The sequence below is a fragment of the Falco peregrinus genome, chromosome 2 (genome assembly GCF_023634155.1).
Source record: "Falco peregrinus isolate bFalPer1 chromosome 2, bFalPer1.pri, whole genome shotgun sequence".
In the NCBI taxonomy this organism is placed as follows: domain Eukaryota; kingdom Metazoa; phylum Chordata; class Aves; order Falconiformes; family Falconidae; genus Falco; species Falco peregrinus.
Window position 1 is genome coordinate 118,459,259 of NC_073722.1, and position 18,218 is coordinate 118,477,476.

An 18,218-nucleotide genomic window follows, 5' to 3' on the forward strand; every position below is an offset into this window, starting at 1 on the left:
TGCTGCAAATCCCACAGGGAATGCTTTTTCAAAGTCGTCTTTGCTTGCTTTCAATAATCCTCCTGACTATTACTTGATTCCTAACAGTCACCTTTCAAGGTATGTTTTGCTCCACCACACCAAACACAGCCCACGCACTTGCATCTGCTCTATGTTAACTTCCATTGTGTGTACCTGGGAACTAAGGCATCAACACAGAGCTATTAATAGACAGAGGTCAACTTCCATGCTGAGCACAGAAGTTCCAAATAGAGCTCCGTTGCAACTGCAGTTTCTTCTTCAAGAGGTAGCCAGCACATAGATTCACGCTGTCAGTTTGTGTCTGCTGCTAGCATTTGACCAGAGAAATGTTCTGCCAAAGGGCAACGTCCTCCAACACGTTCCAGCTATGTGCGGGGTTAGGTGGGAGAACGGGTTGTGTGCTACAGGCCTTCTGCAGCCTGAGCAGCCGGGCAGCCTTCTGCATCTTTCTTTGAGAAGCCGCTGTCTGCAGTTTCCTGTGTTCCCCTTTAGAGATCTCCTAGCTTTCTTCTCCCCTCCAAGTGGCCTTCTCTTGGAATATTCTTCCTTCTAAATCTGAATGGAAGTGAGCTCATTACCTCTCCTTGACTCTGCCCACAATCAGTCAGGCTGACGTTATTTATACAGGAATTCTCTTGGAATTATTTTGGTCCTTGGAATTATTCTCATTGTTTAGAGTAACAAGGAGGAACCTGGGAACTACCAACCAGTCAGTCCCACATCAGTCACTGGTAAGACCGTCGAACATATCTTCCTGGAAGTTATGTCAAAGTTTATGGAACACAGGGAGGTGATTAGAGACAGCCGACACAGCTTCACCAAGAGCAAATTACGCCTGACTAGCCTTGTGACCTTCTACAACGGGGTGACTGCATCAGCATACAAGGGAATTGCAGCTGGTGCCTTTGTGACTTCTGTAAGGCCGTCGATACGGTGTCCCCCAACATTCTTGCCACGGAACTGGAGAGTTATGGTTTTGATGGATGGACTAAGGAATTGGCCAGATGGCCACATCCAAGGAGCTTTTTCAGGTCCCTTCCAACCCAAAACATCCTATGATTCTGTCCTGTAACTTCTGCATGTCCACGGGAGTCAGGGGTTGCCCAGAGAGGCAGGACTTCAGGCGCACCCCTGTGCTCACTGTTTCCTACCGGTGGCTGCTGGGCTCCTCTGGGGCAGGTCACAGGGTGTTTCCATCAGCATCCCCATGCCCTGCGCAGGGAGCCCACATGTGAGCTCTGGGTTTGAACTCCAAAACAGTGAGTGCTGCAGTGCCAGAGCCCTCCTTTGAACAAGTTCTTCATGCACAGGCCAGTACTTGCTGCTGGAAATTGGCTTGGATCACAGGCATCTTTTTTCCGACCTTGCCCCTGTGTTATTCTCTGAGCTTTATCTGCTCAGCTCTTTTAATAACCAAAATGCCAATGACCAGGAGAAGAGCGTGCTTAGATCTGACAGTGTTTGAAGCAGCTCAAGTGACAGTGCCCTTTTCCTAGCACTAGATCAGTCACTCTCCAGAACTATTGGGAAATTCCTCCTTTCTCAGAGTATCAGCATTGTACAGGATCGCCTACCACCCCTAGTGCCTTGATACAGGCAGCACTGTGTTGATAGCTTTTGTTGCTGGAATGGTGTGAATGTGTCAGTGTGCAAGATATTTGGGGTGCGATGGGAGTGCTGGACTGAGGATGGATCAGAGTGCAGAGGATCTCAGACTGCGTGCTCTGTGTGGTTGAGTGTAGAGTTGTGTTTGGATGGAGGGGTGGTTTCTTTTGAAGTTGTAGGCAGTGAAGGGCTACAGGGACCTGCCCTGCTTCCTGACTTGGTTGGGGACATTGCTTGATATATCTTGACAGTGGGCTCACCTGTGAGGAAGAGGCTTAAGCTGTTTAAGGCATGTTAACGCTTCTTTTTTTGTGTGAGGTGAAATGAGGAAACCAGAAATGTTTTGAAAATAAGCAGTATAATTTTCTTTTCAGGTATGAGTTACCATAAGCATTTTGTTTATGACTGGGTAAGGCTTTTGGCTAGTATCAGTTAGGATTGATTATACCAACCGTGAACATTCCACTAGTATTCGCATTTTGAATTTTTCAGTTTCTGCAAAATAACAAGTGTAGATTTGCTTGCATAGATAGTGATTTCTTTTTGTAGCTAAGGAGTCATCTTTCACACTCTAGGCATGAATTGTTTCTTTGTCTTGGCTGCATCTCTGCTCCTAAGAATGTCGTAGGTAGAAATTTGGGCTGTAACAGATTTTATTTCTCTTACTTCAAGTATTAGATGAACGTAAGAGTTAATATTATTTGACAAGAACATTATAGCTTTTTTTCACACGGTTTATCTACTGCCCTTAATGTATTTCTTCATTAACTTCAGAACATCATATTTAGAACATTAATATTATCCACACAATGCAACTGGAAGAGTTGAAGCACCGTAAATGCAATAAAAATCTGCCTTGCTTCCAGAAGGAAATCACTGGAAAAGGAGTGATAGAATCCATAAGTCCTACATCCAAGTTCTCCACGTGCCTTGACTAATTGAGATTCTCTCCTGAAGTCTCTTGTCAAATTATTTATAGGAGATACATTCACATCATTGGTAAGATACAAAACATTTCTAAATATATCTGGCCAAATCAAATGACAATTATGCCCTTAGTTCAGTTTGCCAGACAATGCTTTGCCAAAGAATGTTTGCCAAAAAATATTTTGACCGAAGAAAGAGGAGGAATCTAGAGCATCTGCCAACCAGACTCTATAAAAGAGGCTTTGCAGCTCTCTGCCCTGTCTCCAAGAAAAGTTTGAAGGTAAGTGTGCTGGGTCTAGTGATCTGTTAAAATTAGGCATCCTCCTTTTTCACATATTATGCAGTATATAGTTCCTTCTGAAACTGTTTCCAGATAAGATTTTCCATCTGCTTTCAAGGCACCTTTCTATTTTCTACCTATACCGGTTTTTAATTTTACATAAAAATAAGATTCATTTAACAAAATTAATATTCTCAAATATGACACTATAAAATGTGTAACACCAGTGTACAATCTGTACGGTGAACAGATGAGACATATAGAAGGGATTTTTGAAAACTTCTGTGTAATTCAAGGTCGAAAACAAGAACTTTCTCTTCTAAGATTAAATCATTTAAAAGCAAGAAGGACAGTATTGACAGTTTTAGCAATTTTACTATATGTTTAATTTTAAAACTTTCTAAACGGTGTCCTTATAAGCAAGGTATTTTAATGGTCTATTGGTGCTACGTTTATTTCTCCCACAAGATTCTCTGCTGAGCTGTCTTCAATAAAGTGCAGACATGACTTCTCCAGACGCTGAGATGGCTGTCTTTGGGGAGGCGGCTCCTTACCTCCGAAAATCAGAAAAGGAGAGAATTGAGGCCCAGAACAAGCCTTTTGATGCCAAGACATCCGTCTTCGTGGTCCACCCTAAAGAATCCTTTGTGAAAGGAACAATCCAGAGCAGGGAATCAGGGAAGGTCACTGTCAAGACTGAAGCAGGAGAAGTGAGTAAAAACCAGGGCTTGAAAACTGTATGTAGTTTGCAGTCTCAGCTCTTAGCTGACATGCACACATCTCCCTCTTCATCTGACAGACCCTGACCGTGAAGGAAGATCAAATCTTCTCCATGAACCCTCCCAAGTACGACAAGATCGAGGACATGGCCATGATGACCCACCTCCACGAGCCCGCTGTGCTGTACAACCTCAAAGAGCGTTACGCAGCCTGGATGATCTACGTAAGTACCAGCAGCAGCCTGCCTTTGGGCAGCCGGGAGGAACTGCTCTGCCAGGCCAAGTGGGAGCCAACGTGCTGTCTCCCTTCCTCGCAGACCTACTCGGGGCTCTTCTGCGTCACTGTCAACCCCTACAAGTGGCTGCCGGTGTACAACCCGGAGGTGGTGTTGGCCTACCGAGGCAAGAAGCGCCAGGAGGCCCCTCCACACATCTTCTCCATCTCGGACAACGCCTATCAGTTCATGCTGACCGGTGAGACAATGGCAACATCTTCATGACAATAAAATATTTGGGTTTTTTTTTTTTTAATATTTGCATGTGTAAACTTCAGCATGAGCCTATAAATAACTTATTTTAACAGTTGCTGATGTTATGCATGAAGCACAGTCCTGCCCTATTGATTTTTAAAACTCTAATTGAGACCATGTAGACAAGAGCACTGAAAAACTTACAGTGAAGCGTAATTGATTGGATGAATTGAGACACGTGAAACAAAAATTCTTCCCTAGCTATTATTGAGATCTGATGTGCTCAAGATGTGACAGAAAATATTAATAGAGCTCTGAATAATCTAATCAATCTCTTTGAAAACAGCAGTGTAGGTGAATTTATAGCTGATTTGGCTTCATGAGACATTGTTTGAAAAAGCATGTGATCTGATTTTAAGTGTTATTCTGGTATTTGCAACTTCTTGGGAAATAACCAGAGCCAGAATCCCAGTGAAAATGCACCCTTTGGAAACGATGATAAATGCCTTCCTTCCAAATTAGCTGTGAGGTGATACTCCTGTCTTGTGGGTTTGCTTCTTAGGCATTAAAGTTACTTGACCAGAAAGGACTAGAAGTCTGTGCACCAAACTGCAATATGCAGAACTGAATCAATGATTGATTTGATCATTACACATCTACAGTTGTTCTATGACCCTACAAGGACATTACCAAACATCACAGAGTAATGATGTTGACTGTTCAAAAGAGTCCCTGACTATACAATAAAAATAGAATGGTCATTTGAACGGGGTTTCTATGCTTCTTTTCCACTTCCACTCCTAATGCTGGAGCAGGTTCATGAATAACAAGTAGTTCAGCATTTATTTTTTCACATCGCTGTCCTCTTTCACAGATCGCGAGAACCAGTCGATCCTGATCACGTACGTAAACCCCCTGCTCGGGTCCCTGTGGGGCTGCCCGGTGCCAGGGGACCTCCTGCCTGACCACACGCTCTCTGCGTCTCTCTTTGGTTTGACAGCGGAGAATCCGGTGCCGGGAAGACTGTGAACACGAAGCGCGTCATCCAGTACTTTGCAACAATTGCAGCGAGCGGGGAGAAGAAGAAAGAGGAGCAGTCAGGCAAAATGCAGGTAAAGTAACAGGTGCTGGCTGGAATCAATGCTTTCCTCTGTTCCTGACGTGATTTTTGGAAAGGATAAGCAGCAATAATTCTCATCCTGCAGGGAACGCTTGAGGATCAAATCATCAGCGCCAACCCACTGCTGGAGGCCTTTGGAAACGCCAAGACCGTGAGGAACGACAACTCCTCACGCTTTGTAAGCTGTTTTAGGAGAAATTGCTCCTTGTTGTAACAGTAGTGATGGGCTAGTGGCATTCTCACAGAAGGAGACAGCAATGAAACGCCTCCAGGCTGAAATGCCGCTGCTTCTCCTTAACAGGGCAAATTCATCAGAATCCACTTTGGGGCCACAGGCAAACTGGCTTCTGCTGACATTGAAACTTGTAAGTCGCTCTCCTGGCCTGATCCCACTCCTTCCTAAATTCCCAGCTCCATGTGAGTACCAGTGCCTGACCCTTGCTACCCTCCTTGACAGACCTGCTGGAGAAGTCCAGAGTCACTTTCCAGCTCCCAGCAGAAAGAAGCTACCACATATTCTATCAGATCATGTCCAACAAGAAGCCGGAGCTAATTGGTAGGAAGGGTCTTTATGACTTTTTGGGGATGATTGCTGAGCAGCAGTTCCCGCTGTTACCTGGTTGGCAAATCTAAGCGTCTGCCTTGCCTCTTCCTGCTTTCAGACATGCTCCTCATTACCACCAACCCTTTTGATTTCCACTTTGTGAGTCAAGGTGAGGTCACTGTTCCCAGCATTGATGACCAGGAGGAGCTCATGGCTACAGACGTAAGTGACACAGAAAAGAGGTACCTACTGTACACTTGTTTTGATGGTGACATAGGTGGCCTACTAAGGACATTTCCTTCATTGTTTTGACTGCAGAGTGCCATTGACATCCTGGGCTTCACTGCTGATGAGAAGACAGCCATCTACAAGCTGACAGGGGCTGTCATGCACTACGGGAACCTGAAGTTCAAGCAGAAACAACGAGAGGAGCAGGCAGAGCCCGATGGCACAGAAGGTACCAGCAGGTTCAGTGTCTGACTCGTTCAAAGAACTTCTTTGTTTGCAGAGATGGCATGTTAGCCTCCAGAGACAGGCCTTTGTTGGCCTGAGTCACCACATCAAGCACTGCAGAAAAGCATCTTTGGTCATTGTCTGACTGCAGAGGTGCTTCCCTGATCATGGGAAATGCCACTATTTTATCCAACGGATACTCCCCAAACAGACACAGCCTGAAAGGGGGAACTTCAGCTTCAACATAGGATACCTCTCTCTGTAAGACCTTCAACCGCTGGTCACCCTGACGTGCAATCATATGTTTGGTGAAATACATCCTGCACTGTTTGCTATGAAAGTATCCACTTCCCACAGAAAAGGAATGTGCTGTATGCGTGCCTCGTGAATTCCCAGAGGCTTTTGGGGTTCCTCTGGGAACTCCCAGATTCAAGGTATTCCTGCCCAAGCCATACCTGTTCTTCCTTTCCAAGAAAGCCATCATTAGCTTCCAGACTTTGCATTCCTACCCAGGCCTTCTGTATGAGACCAGACCAGTGCTTTTCCATTTCTAGAATATGAGAAGCAGAGTTGTTCACGCTGGCCAAATTTTAGCCATTGTCTAAGGAGAAACGCTTCTCTCTCTCTCCGTGCCTCTTTAGTGGCTGACAAGGCTGCCTACCTGATGGGCCTGAACTCAGCTGACCTGCTCAAGGCCCTCTGCTACCCCCGCGTCAAGGTTGGGAATGAGTATGTGACCAAAGGTCAAAATGTGTCACAGGTAAAATGTGGAGTTTGAAAATACATGCCTTGAAAGAGTACTTGAGCATTCTTCTTTGAGCCTAGGAAGTAACTTTGATGCTTGCTTCTTTGTTTTAGGTGAACAACGCAGTTGGCGCCCTGGCAAAAGCTGTCTTTGAGAAGATGTTCTTGTGGATGGTTGTTCGCATCAACCAACAGCTGGATACCAAGCAACCCAGACAGTACTTCATTGGTGTCCTGGACATCGCTGGCTTTGAGATCTTTGATGTAAGGAACAAGGATGTGGCACCGTAGCCAAGGGCGAGGCAGGGAGGGCTCATGAGGATTCAGAAACACACTTCTTCCTAAGAAGATTCAGAAGTTTATCCTGTTCATGTGCAGTTTTCTAGAAACCCTTCCCTCTCCTCCATCACAGTAGCACCCTCAAAGGGCTTTGCTAACAAGCACTTTGATTTCAATGCTGTCAACATGTAGAAGAAAGTTCTGCTTTCTGACAAATGTTCTCAGAGGCCCTTGAGCTTGCAAAGGCCTTAGGTCTGGCAAACAAAGAGGCAGCTCCAGGGCTAAGGGTCGCAGATGTGGGCTGAAGCCGTGGATGCTCTTGGGCTGCCAAGGGAAGGGAAGTGCCATGGGAAAGTTCACAGCATGTTTCCTGTGTTGTGAGTGCAGTGCTGATGCTAGGACTTCTTGTCAGAGCAGAGAAACCCCCGGAATGTTGGTCTGAGGGCAGAGAAATTCTTGGGTAGGACACCGAGGAGGTTTCCACTCTCTGGGAGGTCAGAGGGCTGAGACGCCTACGCAATGCTGCAGCTAAGCTTACCAAAGGATTTGCTTTTGAGTAACACAGTAAAAAAAGGACTGTTACTTTTAGCTCTATTCCAAAGGTAATAATAATAATAATAAAATCCTTTGAGGATGGTAAATTTTACAAGTCCTGCTGCTGCGGGTACACGTGCTGTTGCAGTACGGTTAGGAGTGGTGTTTCAGCTGGGGAACTTCAAACAGCATTAGGAGAACGCTGCCAAAACCGTGTGGTGTTTGCCACACCTTGAGAAACCTCTCCTTGCTTTGGGCAGTTCAACAGCTTTGAGCAGCTGTGCATCAACTTCACCAATGAGAAACTGCAACAGTTCTTCAACCACCACATGTTCGTGCTGGAGCAGGAGGAGTACAAGAAGGAGGGAATTGAGTGGACATTCATTGACTTTGGGATGGACCTGGCTGCCTGCATTGAGCTCATTGAGAAGGTACCTTTTCCATGCAAGTGTACTATGTATTTTCAGACTCTGTGATGTTTCTGAGTCAGATTCAGCTCAGAAAGAACTCACAGCCAGACATTCAGTGTCAGTTAAACAAACAACTTTGCACTGAGATTTAGTTCAGTCTGGCAAAAAGAAATCAGGAAAGGCATATCTGTGTCATCAATCCTGCAGCACCTGGCCTTCAAGCACAGAGAAGATAGCCTCGACTCCTACCAACACACTTCTTTAAAACAAACTGGAGTCAGCCTCCCTTTCTTTTTCCACTGAAGACTCAAATCAGAACTCCACACACAAATCTGGGAAATAAATTTTATCTTGCCTGGTTTCCCAAAACTGCTAGGCCTCTTGTAGCTACTTGCCCAACTATTTTTCTGTTTACCACTTCTCCCTCCAACTCGACTCCCAATTCTAACCTGAACCAGACAGCTGTTTTTACCAGTTCCATGAAGAGGTGTTGCAGGAAGGCAAGGGAAGGCAGAAAGAAGCTCCCTGGCTGAGAAACAGCTCCTGAGAAACTTAGGCCCTTACCCAGGCTGAGGTGCTACCAACAACAGAGTGGTACCTTTGATGATCATAGCACATGTTTCACATCATTATCATCTTTCTCTGTCACTTCTTGTGGTACCTTCCAGCCCATGGGCATCTTCTCCATCCTGGAAGAGGAGTGCATGTTCCCCAAGGCAACTGACACCTCTTTCAAGAACAAGCTCTACGACCAGCACCTGGGCAAGTCCAGCAACTTCCAGAAGCCCAAGCCTACCAAAGGCAAGGCTGAGGCCCACTTCTCCCTGATACATTATGCTGGCACGGTGGACTATAACATCACTGGCTGGCTGGAGAAGAACAAGGACCCCCTGAATGAAACTGTCATTGGGTTGTACCAGAAATCATCCCTGAAGACGCTGGCCTTACTCTTTGCCAACTATGGTGGAGCAGATGCAGGTCAGCTCTGTAACAATTGTACTTTCAGTGTGGGACACTGTTGATGCAGAATTAAAGCAGTAAACACTGAACATTTAAAGATGTTTTGTGTTCTGCAGTCTCTAAAATGCAATATCTATCTTTTAATGCTTTTTTTTCTTTTCTTCCATTTGCAGAGGGTGGTGGTGGTGGCAAAAAGGGTGGCAAGAAGAAGGGTTCTTCTTTCCAGACTGTCTCAGCTCTTTTCCGGGTAAGTGACAGAAGTCACTATCTCACTATTAAAAATACTCACTGAAATAATGCAGGAGCATGCTTTTCACAGTTTTAATTATAAAATAGACCTTTAATTCTCTGAGCAGTCTCTGAATTGAATTTATTGAAACAGTTTTACACCAGCATAATATACTGCAACATAGGCATTTTTGATAGGACAAGAAACCAAAAGATTTATTTTCTATATGCACATCACATATAAGCATTGCAGTGCTTACAAACATTAACCTAAACTTCACCTTATATTCTCATAGGAGAACTTAAACAAGCTGATGACAAATCTTCGCAGCACTCACCCCCATTTTGTACGATGCATCATCCCAAATGAAACAAAAACACCTGGTAAGCAAATGCAATAGGAGGAAAACTCAAGCCACAGAAGCGCTTTCCCTGAGTATCAAACAATGGGGACGTCATTAACGGTGGCGTTTGTTAGGTGCCATGGAGCACGAGCTGGTACTGCATCAGCTGCGGTGTAACGGCGTGCTGGAAGGGATCAGAATTTGCAGGAAAGGGTTCCCCAGCAGAGTCCTGTATGCTGACTTCAAACAAAGGTAACAGCGCTCCACCTTCCTCCCCATTCAGACCAAGCTGACTATCCTCAGTATTGAAACAAAGTTGAAAATTTATACTTCAAAAAGAACATATCTAAAAACATAGAGTTTATGATTCATCTCATGTGGATTCTGAGGATCCTCTTGAACTCCAAATAAATCCCATGAAAACTTCTGTTATCTTTAAATAATGGCCTATCTCTAATACATGACATTACCCAGTCAGACAATTACCTGGTGCAGAGAAGGCTGTGGGGTTCAATTCGAGTGCTGCTTTCGATAACGTCTATTTCTTATTGTTCTATTATTTACAGATACAGAGTGCTTAATGCAAGCGCAATTCCAGAAGGTCAGTTCATGGATAGCAAGAAGGCTTCAGAGAAGCTTCTTGGGTCCATTGATGTGGATCACACTCAGTACAGATTTGGTCACACCAAGGTAGAAACAAGTCCTTCTTTCAAATACTATGTGCCTCTGTCATGCACTACATGAGACTGATGTGCTACAATGCTCCCTTTCATAAGGTGTTCTTCAAAGCTGGACTGATAGGTCTGCTGGAGGAGATGAGAGATGAAAAACTAGCAGAGATTATGACCATGACACAAGCCAGGTGCAGAGGCTTCCTGATGAGAGTGGAGTATCGGAAAATGGTGGAGAGGAGGTAGACATTTTTCACCCAGATATTGTTCTCTTGTGTCTCAGTTAACTGAATCTAAATTCACCACCCACGAAATATGCAATATTTTAGGGACTCAATCTTCTGCATCCAGTACAATGTTCGTGCATTCATGAACGTGAAGCACTGGCCCTGGATGAAGCTGTTCTTCAAGATCAAGCCCTTGCTGAAGAGTGCAGAGTCTGAGAAGGAGATGGCCAACATGAAACAGGAGTTTGAGAAAACCAAGGAAGAGCTCGCAAAGTCTGAGGCAAAGAGGAAGGAGCTGGAGGAGAAAATGGTGGTCCTGCTGCAGGAGAAGAATGACCTGCAGCTCCAAGTGCAGGCAGTGAGTGTCACCGCCCGTTTGTCCCTGGGAAAAGGACGATATACAGTCAGAGTGCTTCAGAATACCGTTTCTGTCAGGCAAAAGGACTCCAAGCCCTAGCTCCTGCTGAAAGTAGTAACTGAAGTGACCGCTGTTCTGTCGTGCTTGTGGGTGCGTGAGGTATTGTCATAGCTACCCTCTCTGTGAGGCATTTTTAAGAGACACAGAAACCTTGGAATCGATAATGATTCCAGATGACAAGGCTTGCAGTGGGCCAGTAGGCAAGATCTTCCAGTTGCTGGAGTGGAAGTCAGGTTCAGCCCCCATTTTAACACGTGCCTACTCAGTAACGCAGAAGACAGGGTGGAGATACTTCAAAACATTATAACCCATAAAAATCTCTGTCTCCCCACCAGGAAGCCGATAGCTTGGCTGATGCTGAGGAAAGGTGTGACCAGCTCATCAAAACCAAAATCCAGCTGGAAGCCAAAATTAAGGAGGTGACTGAAAGGGCTGAGGATGAGGAGGAAATCAATGCTGAGCTGACAGCCAAGAAGAGAAAACTGGAGGATGAATGTTCAGAGCTGAAGAAAGATATTGATGACCTGGAGTTAACGTTGGCCAAAGTGGAGAAGGAAAAACATGCCACCGAAAACAAGGTACAAACATGGGGAGTCACATGAAGGGCAAAGGACAGATGCCTCCCCGATGAGCCTGGCATCCTCAGAACAGAGCTAGGTTTGGGACATACCAGGAGCACCACAGTGGGGCAGCCCAAATACACGAGCTCCTGGCTAAGCACTGCAAAGGGAAAATGCCACTGCACAAGCAGTCAAGTCTTCTACACAGACATTTGGCACTTTCTTCCAATCAACAGGTGAAAAACCTCACAGAGGAGATGGCGGCCCTGGACGAGACCATTGCCAAGCTGACTAAAGAGAAGAAAGCCCTCCAAGAGGCCCATCAGCAGACACTGGATGACCTGCAGGTAGAAGAGGACAAAGTCAATACGCTGACCAAAGCCAAGACCAAGCTGGAGCAGCAAGTGGACGATGTAAGCACGGTTGTCCAGAAGAACAGGGCGGGCACAGATTATAGAACTGGCTGGTAGAGCACTGATGGTTATCTTCTATTCAGCTGGAAGGGTCCCTGGAGCAAGAGAAGAAACTGCGCATGGACCTTGAGAGAGCAAAGAGGAAACTCGAAGGAGACCTGAAGCTGGCCCAGGACAGCATCATGGATTTGGAGAACGACAAGCAGCAGCTGGATGAGAAACTGAAGAAGTAAGCGTGGCTGTGGGGCACCAGACTGTGGGGCTGGTGCGCTTGGCGGGTTTTGCTCAGACGCTAACACAGTTTGCTTTGCCCAAAGGAAAGACTTTGAAATCAGCCAGATCCAGAGCAAAATTGAGGATGAGCAAGCCCTGGGCATGCAGTTACAGAAGAAGATCAAGGAGCTGCAGGCAAGTGTCTGGCCCTTCCCCTCTCTCAGCCAGTCTCAGGTCGGGAAGGAGGAGGGCATGGGTGCGAAGGGTGCCTAATGTTCCCCAGGCTCGTATTGAGGAGCTGGAGGAGGAAATTGAGGCAGAGCGAACCTCTCGGGCAAAAGCCGAGAAGCATCGGGCTGACCTGTCGAGGGAGCTAGAGGAGATCAGCGAGCGCCTGGAAGAAGCCGGAGGGGCTACCGCCGCTCAGATTGAGATGAACAAGAAGCGTGAGGCAGAATTTCAGAAGATGCGTCGCGACCTGGAGGAGGCCACGCTGCAGCACGAAGCCACGGCTGCGGCCCTGCGCAAGAAGCACGCGGACAGCACCGCTGAGCTTGGGGAGCAGATCGACAACCTGCAGCGAGTGAAGCAGAAGCTGGAGAAGGAGAAGAGTGAGCTCAAGATGGAGATTGACGACTTGGCCAGTAACATGGAGTCTGTCTCCAAAGCCAAGGTATTGAACTGCGGTGGCACATGCTCACGGGGCCGATGTATGGCACATAGGCTATGTCTACCAGCCACATTCTCATTACAAAGGTCCTTGCTGTCAGCACAGGGCAGAGTCCAGGTGTTCAACTCCTTTCCTTCCTTCCGTTTGCTCTCTAGGCAAACCTGGAGAAGATGTGCCGCACTCTGGAAGACCAGCTGAGTGAGATTAAAACTAAGGAGGAACAGAATCAGCGCATGATCAATGACCTCAATACTCAACGAGCTCGTCTGCAGACAGAATCAGGTGAGACATCCTCATTCCTGAGCTTCACTGTGAGGACCTGCATGCCGTGAGGATCCCACAGGGTGCAAGATGATTCCTGCTATAACCTCTCCCAGCCACTCCTGATGACGTGGGCTTACATGCAGGAACCGTCGTATTGATAGTAGTCGGGCTACCTTTTTTCTCTTTACCCTTACCAGGTGAATATTCACGCCAGGTGGAGGAAAAAGATGCTCTGATTTCTCAGCTGTCTAGGGGCAAGCAAGGATTTACGCAGCAGATTGAGGAGCTCAAGAGACATCTAGAGGAAGAAATAAAGGTCTGGAAACACCCTGCTGTCCGCAACCTACATCACCTCAAAACATCCGCAGAATCCTGTCCAATCCAAACTGGTTTCATATTCTTTCCCCAAAACACATGTAGTACGGGAGGGAACACCAGTAACACACATGCCCTCACTCCTAAGCTAGAGAGGGAAGGAAGCGTAATGGTTTGGACCCTGGAGGAAGTAATCCACAAGGCTTTCACGAGATCCTGACAATACTCTAGGACAGGATGCAGACACGTGTGTCAAAGCGTTTAGAGCAACAGCAGGTTACTGACCCCAGAGCCCCTGTCACTAACACATCCTGATCTTGCAGAACCCATTGATGAAGGCTTCATCAGCTCCCAGCTTTGCATTTGCCTAGTTAGAATTTCAGCCTAATTTCACTGCCAGTTTTACTGTCAAGAGGCATCTCAAGGCAAGTATTCAGGTTACCGATCCCTTTGTTTCCCCAGGCCAAGAACGCGCTGGCCCACGCCTTGCAGTCTGCTCGCCACGACTGTGACCTGCTGCGGGAGCAATACGAGGAGGAGCAGGAAGCCAAGGGGGAGCTGCAGCGCGCCCTGTCCAAGGCCAACAGTGAAGTGGCCCAGTGGAGAACCAAATATGAGACGGACGCTATTCAGCGCACGGAGGAGCTGGAGGAGGCCAAGTACGTGGGAAGAGGGATGTCAAACAGCTGGAGAAGACTGAGGCTGTCAAGGGAAAGTGGAGTCTCTGGGAGTGGGTTACGACAGGGGTGGGACAAAGGCAGGGATCTGTTGTCTTTGTGGTAGAGGGGTCAGAGGGAGAGACAGGAAAGTGTGCTGTGGAAAAAGTGCAAACTGGAAGGACAAACGTAGCCCTTAGGGCTAGAAATGCGGAACCAGGCTGAATACTCCTTGGGTGCTAGGACACAGAGTGACAGAACCTGTAGGCAGCATGCAGTCTTGGAACAGAAAAAACACTGTGAAAGGCACTGGGCTCAGAGCCCCCAGAAGTGGCCAGCTGCCCTCTCACCGAAGTACAAAATGGGCTGCCCTCTGGTCTCTGACCTGGAGCTGTACTTATCTCCCCCCAGGAAGAAGCTGGCCCAGCGCCTGCAGGATGCAGAGGAACACGTTGAAGCTGTGAATGCCAAATGTGCCTCCCTGGAGAAGACAAAGCAGAGGCTGCAGAATGAAGTGGAGGACCTGATGATTGACGTGGAGCGATCAAATGCTGCCTGCGCAGCTCTGGATAAGAAGCAGAAGAACTTTGACAAGGTCTTGTGGGCTCCAGCCCTGGGGTTCCTGGGCAGAGTGTCCCCTCCCAATTGCCACATCCACGCTCACGTGCCGTTTCCCTTCAGATCCTGGCAGAATGGAAGCAGAAGTATGAGGAAACGCAGGCTGAGCTGGAGGCCTCCCAGAAGGAGGCTCGCTCCCTCAGCACGGAGCTCTTTAAGATGAAGAATGCCTACGAGGAGTCCCTGGACCACCTGGAAACGCTGAAGCGTGAGAACAAGAACTTGCAGCGTAAGTCCCTGGCCCTCCGCTCCTGGCTGGGCTTTCCCACTGTCCACCACTACCCACCGCTCCACAGGGGTCTGTGCCTGCGTGTCTGCAAAGATGCCCGTCACCTTGGTGCGGCAGGGCCCTTCCCGTTCTGCTCCGTGCCTGACCGTGCCGTTGGCCTTTGCTCCCACAGAGGAGATTGGTGACCTCACAGAGCAGATTGCAGAGGGAGGCAAGGCCATTCATGAGCTGGAGAAAGCCAAGAAGCAGATTGAGCAGGAGAAATCTGAACTCCAGGCCTCGCTGGAGGAAGCTGAGGTACACAGCATTACTTATGGCTCTCTTACATGTCTTGGATCTCTGTCTCGTTGTAAACACTGCAGAGTCATTGCCAGGCACAGGAGGAAAAGAGCGTTTGTATAAAAGCGTGGCAATAATATCTAAACGTGGCATTCCTTTATACTCAGGGCTTCGGGGTCAACATTTGTCTTATGAAAAGTATTCCTGTTCACTCTTTCTCAGGCGTCCCTTGAACATGAAGAGGGGAAGATCCTGCGCCTCCAGCTTGAGCTCAACCAGGTGAAGTCTGAGATTGACAGGAAGATAGCCGAGAAAGATGAGGAGATTGACCAGATGAAGAGGAACCACCTCAGAATTGTGGAGTCCATGCAGAGCACCCTGGACGCTGAGATCAGGAGCAGGAACGAAGCCCTGCGGCTGAAGAAGAAGATGGAGGGAGACCTGAATGAAATGGAGATCCAGCTGAGCCATGCCAACCGCGTGGCTGCAGAGGCACAAAAGAACCTGAGAAACACGCAGGCTGTGCTCAAGGTCTGTTCAGCAAAGCTACAGGGAGAGAAACGTGGTCCCTTACAATTCTGGTGCACAAGTGCGCACTGCCACCTTGCCATTTCTCTTGTCCCTTTTACAGGATACCCAGCTACACTTGGACGATGCTCTGAGGACGCAGGAGGACCTGAAGGAGCAGGTGGCCATGGTGGAGCGCCGAGCAAACCTGCTGCAGGCTGAAATTGAGGAGCTGCGGGCAGCCCTGGAGCAGACGGAGCGGTCAAGGAAGGTGGCTGAGCAGGAGCTTCTGGATGCCACCGAACGAGTGCAGCTCCTCCATACCCAGGTCAGGCACTGCTCTGGAATTTAGTCCCATCCACAAGGCACAACACAGAATGTGATTGTTACACATCTTGTGAGTGTTTGCTGTGTAAACACATTGAGAGCCACGCCGTCATAGGGCTGCTCCAGACAGCCACCCCTGTCTGGTTTGCAGCTATGACCCTAAAGAGGACTCTTGTGTTAAAGACTTTCAAGAAACAATACTCACACTTTTAGCTCTTGGTGTTGAGGCATTAGGTCTGACAGTACAAATCCCGTCTTTCCTGTTGCACAGAACACCAGCTTGATCAACACCAAGAAGAAGCTGGAGACAGACATTACCCAAATCCAGAGTGAAATGGAGGATACGATCCAGGAAGCCCGCAATGCTGAAGAGAAGGCCAAGAAGGCCATCACAGATGTGAGTTGGGGGCTCCCTTCAGTGCCGATGGTGGGTGTATTTTCCCTCAGATGGTCTCCAGGCCCACAATGGCTTTGACCCTTTGCTCTCATCAGGCAGCCATGATGGCAGAAGAGCTGAAGAAGGAGCAGGACACCAGCGCCCACCTGGAGAGGATGAAGAAGAACCTGGACCAGACGGTGAAGGACCTGCAGCACCGTCTGGATGAGGCCGAGCAGCTGGCTCTGAAGGGAGGCAAGAAGCAAATCCAGAAGCTGGAGGCCAGAGTGCGTGGGGCTTTTCTTTGTGCATGAGTGAGCACGCCACGTTAGCAGCCAGCAGGGAAGCTCCAAAGATGGGCTTCTCGTTGCAGGTGCGGGAGCTGGAAGGGGAGGTTGATGCTGAGCAGAAGCGCAGCGCTGAAGCCGTGAAGGGCGTGCGCAAGTACGAGAGGAGGGTGAAGGAGCTGACCTACCAGGTAAGGCAGGAGGCCTCCCTCAGCTGACAGAGTTTTCTCACAGCAAGTCAGATTTTGTGCACGCCATCCCCAAGGGGAATTGTTAACCTCATCCAGTGCAGAACCAGTAATTCATGCTCTTTCCTGCTTTCCAACCACTCCAGTCTGAGGAGGACCGGAAGAATATTCTCAGGCTGCAGGATCTGGTGGACAAGCTGCAAATGAAGGTGAAATCCTACAAGAGACAAGCTGAGGAGGCTGTAAGTATTGCTCAAAGGATGGGCCAGAGACACCTTCCAGTACGGCAGCACGCTCATTGAGATGGCTATGAATAGCAGGAAAGGGGCAGGAAAGAAACTCCCAAGACACAGCAGTCTTGGCCACACCATTGAGTATGGTGTCACGAGGCCTTGCTGAGTTCTGGGCACCCTGCGGCAGCCAGGGACGAACGGAGGGAAGGTCTGCAGCCTGTTGTATACAGGAGGTCAGACTGAACAGCCCCAGGTGCCATATCCACTGGCTGAAGTTAACTGGAGGTCATGAATCTCTGCTAGTAAGGATCAGCAGAAGGCTTCAGGGTCTTTCTCACCTTAAAAAATCACACTGATGGCTGGGCAGCAAGTACTGGGAGAGTAAGTACACAAATGACAAATGCAAGTGACAAAATTGCTCTTCAAGAGTGGCACAGGACCAGTGATGTTTTTCACAGAGGGATCCTGAGTAAGGGAGGATGAGGAGGTCACGGTGAGGCTTACGTGTAAGCAGTGATGGGTGGTGGATGGAGATTTGTGCCTTTCCCCAGGGAAGAGCCACAGCCCCAGAAGGCCAAGGCACAGGTGGAGTGAAACCCCTGCCCTGGGCTCCTCACCACCAACCCCTTCTCCCCACACAGGAGGAACTGTCCAATGTCAGCCTCTCCAAGTTCCGCAAGATCCAGCACGAGCTGGAGGAAGCCGAGGAGCGGGCTGACATTGCAGAGTCGCAGGTCAACAAGCTCCGAGCGAAGAGCCGTGAGTTTCATGGCAAGAAGATAGCAGAGGAGGAGTGAGGATGTCATGAGGCAGCAAAGTGACCCGAGGGATGTGAACCTCTCGATCGCTTTTCTTAATTTCTATAATTGGTCTTTGTAATTGTGTCTAGAGAATAAAGACCGCAGATTGCTTTGCATACGAAGCAGGACTGCTTCTTCTCAGACTCTTTTGCTATTTTTGTCCCCGTAGTTATCTACGGGATCCCATTAATCCTTGGTGGTTGCTGGAAGTTTATCTTGTGTCCATTGGCTGTCCGATAGGTAGCACATGCTTTTATTTCACAGTCAGTTAAAAGTACAAGTAATAATGTATCTTGGCAAACGCTTTTTCCCGCGTTCAGACCCCAATC

At 48.0% G+C, this 18,218-nt stretch overlaps 1 protein-coding gene across 2 annotated transcripts; it reads left to right on the forward strand.

Annotated features, from left to right (window-relative positions):
- Window positions 1–3,336: 3,336 nt before the first annotated feature.
- LOC129783961 (myosin heavy chain, skeletal muscle, adult-like) lies at window positions 3,337–17,903 on the forward strand. Of its 2 annotated transcripts, none has more exons than XM_055797939.1 (38): window positions 3,337–3,543; window positions 3,633–3,776; window positions 3,870–4,026; window positions 4,897–4,924; window positions 5,023–5,134; window positions 5,228–5,320; window positions 5,444–5,507; window positions 5,600–5,698; window positions 5,805–5,908; window positions 6,005–6,143; window positions 6,781–6,899; window positions 6,998–7,147; window positions 7,957–8,127; window positions 8,775–9,084; window positions 9,240–9,313; window positions 9,591–9,678; window positions 9,773–9,890; window positions 10,205–10,328; window positions 10,415–10,551; window positions 10,639–10,894; window positions 11,290–11,532; window positions 11,751–11,927; window positions 12,011–12,156; window positions 12,245–12,335; window positions 12,424–12,813; window positions 12,966–13,092; window positions 13,272–13,390; window positions 13,852–14,048; window positions 14,457–14,640; window positions 14,727–14,892; window positions 15,065–15,189; window positions 15,394–15,702; window positions 15,803–16,006; window positions 16,277–16,402; window positions 16,498–16,668; window positions 16,755–16,859; window positions 17,003–17,098; window positions 17,731–17,903. In XM_055797939.1, the coding sequence occupies exons 1-38, from the start codon at window positions 3,337–3,339 to the stop codon at window positions 17,884–17,886; spliced, it is 5,826 nt and encodes a 1,941-aa protein (XP_055653914.1). In that variant the 3' UTR covers window positions 17,887–17,903. The 2 variants fall into 2 exon arrangements, with proteins under 2 accessions (XP_055653914.1, XP_055653915.1); XM_055797940.1 differs by having other exon boundaries at window positions 8,775–9,080; window positions 9,242–9,313.
- The last annotated feature ends 315 nt before the right edge of the window (window positions 17,904–18,218 follow it).